This window comes from Gekko japonicus, unplaced genomic scaffold (assembly GCF_001447785.1).
Source record: "Gekko japonicus isolate JY-2015 unplaced genomic scaffold, Gekko_japonicus_V1.1 scaffold3220, whole genome shotgun sequence".
Classification (NCBI taxonomy): Eukaryota; Metazoa; Chordata; class Lepidosauria; order Squamata; family Gekkonidae; genus Gekko; species Gekko japonicus.
In genome coordinates, this window is record NW_015166523.1 from 69378 (window position 1) to 71229 (window position 1852).

The following is a 1852-nucleotide window of genomic DNA, read 5'->3' on the forward strand; positions in this document are numbered from 1 at the left end:
GGACAACAGAAACCCTCCCCCTGTTTCCCCCCCCCCCCCAGGCACCAAGAATACAGAGCATCACCTGCCCCAGGTGATGTCCAAACAAATTTCAAGAAGTTGCCTCCAACTTCCTACAAAAGGCTATCGGTGTCGTGGTTAAGAGCGTGGATTCTAATATGGGAGAACCGGATTTGATTGCCCACTCTGCCACATGCAGCTGCTGGTGTGACCTTGGGCCAGTCACAAGTTCTCTCAGAGCTGTTTTCTCAAGGGCGGTTCTTGAAAGGGTGTCTGTTGTGGGGAGGGGAAGGGAAAGGAGACTGTAAGCTGCTCTTCCTTTGGGTAGTGAAGGGTGGGGTATAAATCCAGTCTCTTCTCCTAATCGTGGGTTTCCCATCTCCAGTTTGGAGGCCAACTCACACCGCTTGTTTTCCCAGGTTCAGGTGAACCCCAAATACATCGTGATGGAGTCGGACTTCACCAACAACGTGGTGAGATGCAACATCCACTACACCGGGCGCTACGTGGCCACTACCAACTGCAAAATCTCCCAGTAAGTCCGTGAGCAAGGATCGTTACAGGATTGCTCACGCACAACCGAGCCTCTGAGCCTCCTGCTCTGGGGTGTGTGCAGATGGTGATAAAATTAGGTGGTGCTTGGGGAGGGTGGAGTTTGGGGATAATGTGATGTCACTTCTAGGTGATGCTCTAGGCTGCCTTCCCTAGTCTCTATGGTCCTTTCCACCGAGTCCAGGAGAAATTCCTAAACCTTACCATGTTACCAGCCTAGGCTTTCACCCGCTGCCAGTAAGTCTCCCCCACCCCACCAGTTGCCAGGAGGGACCTGGCAACCGTACGGATTCCGCAAAGCAGAAAGGGAAACCACGGGGCATGTGTTCCTCTAGTACAGAGGTTCCCAGATTTATTTGGCCTACCGGCACTTTTTCAGGGGGGAAAAAATTACTCAGCGCCCCCCTGGAAATCTACCTTCAAGTGGACCAAAAGATGCAGTGACAAATTTGCACATAGTAAAGAGAGATGTTGTTGGCCTGAAGCCAGAGGCCAGCATCAACCACCACACAATAGCCCGGCAGCAACACCAGTCTTACAAGGGTGCACCTGCATTTTGCAGTTTGCAAATGCATGGCTGTGATTGGCTGTGGGGACCCTTCTCCCCCTCCGCCTCCCTCCCTGATCCCAGGGAAGACCAGGAGAAGGCAGGAAAAGGCTGCTTTAGATAGGTTCTGGACTCTGCTTTCTTTACGCTTCCACCACCACCACCCCCGTATTTTTATTCAACGCCCCCCAATTGGACCCAAGGCTCCTACTGCCCACTTGGATTGCTCCAGCACCCCCCAGGGGGTGGTATTGCCCACTTGGGGAACCAGTGCTCTAGTATATATCCATCTTCGTGCACAGTTCCCTGTTCTGCATCCCAGCTCCACACTTCCTCCCAAGGAATGATACATTAATCTCGTGCAGCAGACAGTATTCTGGAGGAATGCTCAGGCCCGTGTCCATTTGTGACTTAGGGTTGCCAACCTCCAGGTGACGGATGGAGATCTCCCGGGATTGCATCTGCTCTGCAGGTGACAAAGACCAGTTCCCCTGGAGAAAGTGGCTGCTTTGGAATAGCATTATACCCCACTGGTCCCTCTGCTCCATACACCTCTGGCTCCACTCCCAAAATCTCCAGGAATTTCCCAACCCGGAGATGGAAACCTTAGCCCCTGCCCATGCTGACGCTTCCAGTGGAAGGCTCTTGGACTGCAGATGTTAGGAGGAGGAGGAAGAGATTGGATTTGTGCCCTGCCCTTCACTACCCAAAGGAGTCTCAGAGCGGCTTACAAACTCCTTTCCCTTCCCCCTC

At 53.0% G+C, this 1852-nt stretch overlaps 1 protein-coding gene across 1 annotated transcript in view; it reads left to right on the plus strand.

Annotated features, from left to right (window-relative positions):
• LOXL1 (lysyl oxidase like 1) overlaps nt 1–539 on the plus strand; it is a 30528-nt gene extending 29989 nt beyond the window's left edge. The window contains exon 6 of the mRNA XM_015412291.1: nt 420–539. Within this exon, the coding sequence (XP_015267777.1) occupies nt 420–539 (120 nt within the window). The remainder of the gene's footprint in view (nt 1–419) is intronic.
• The last annotated feature ends 1313 nt before the right edge of the window (nt 540–1852 follow it).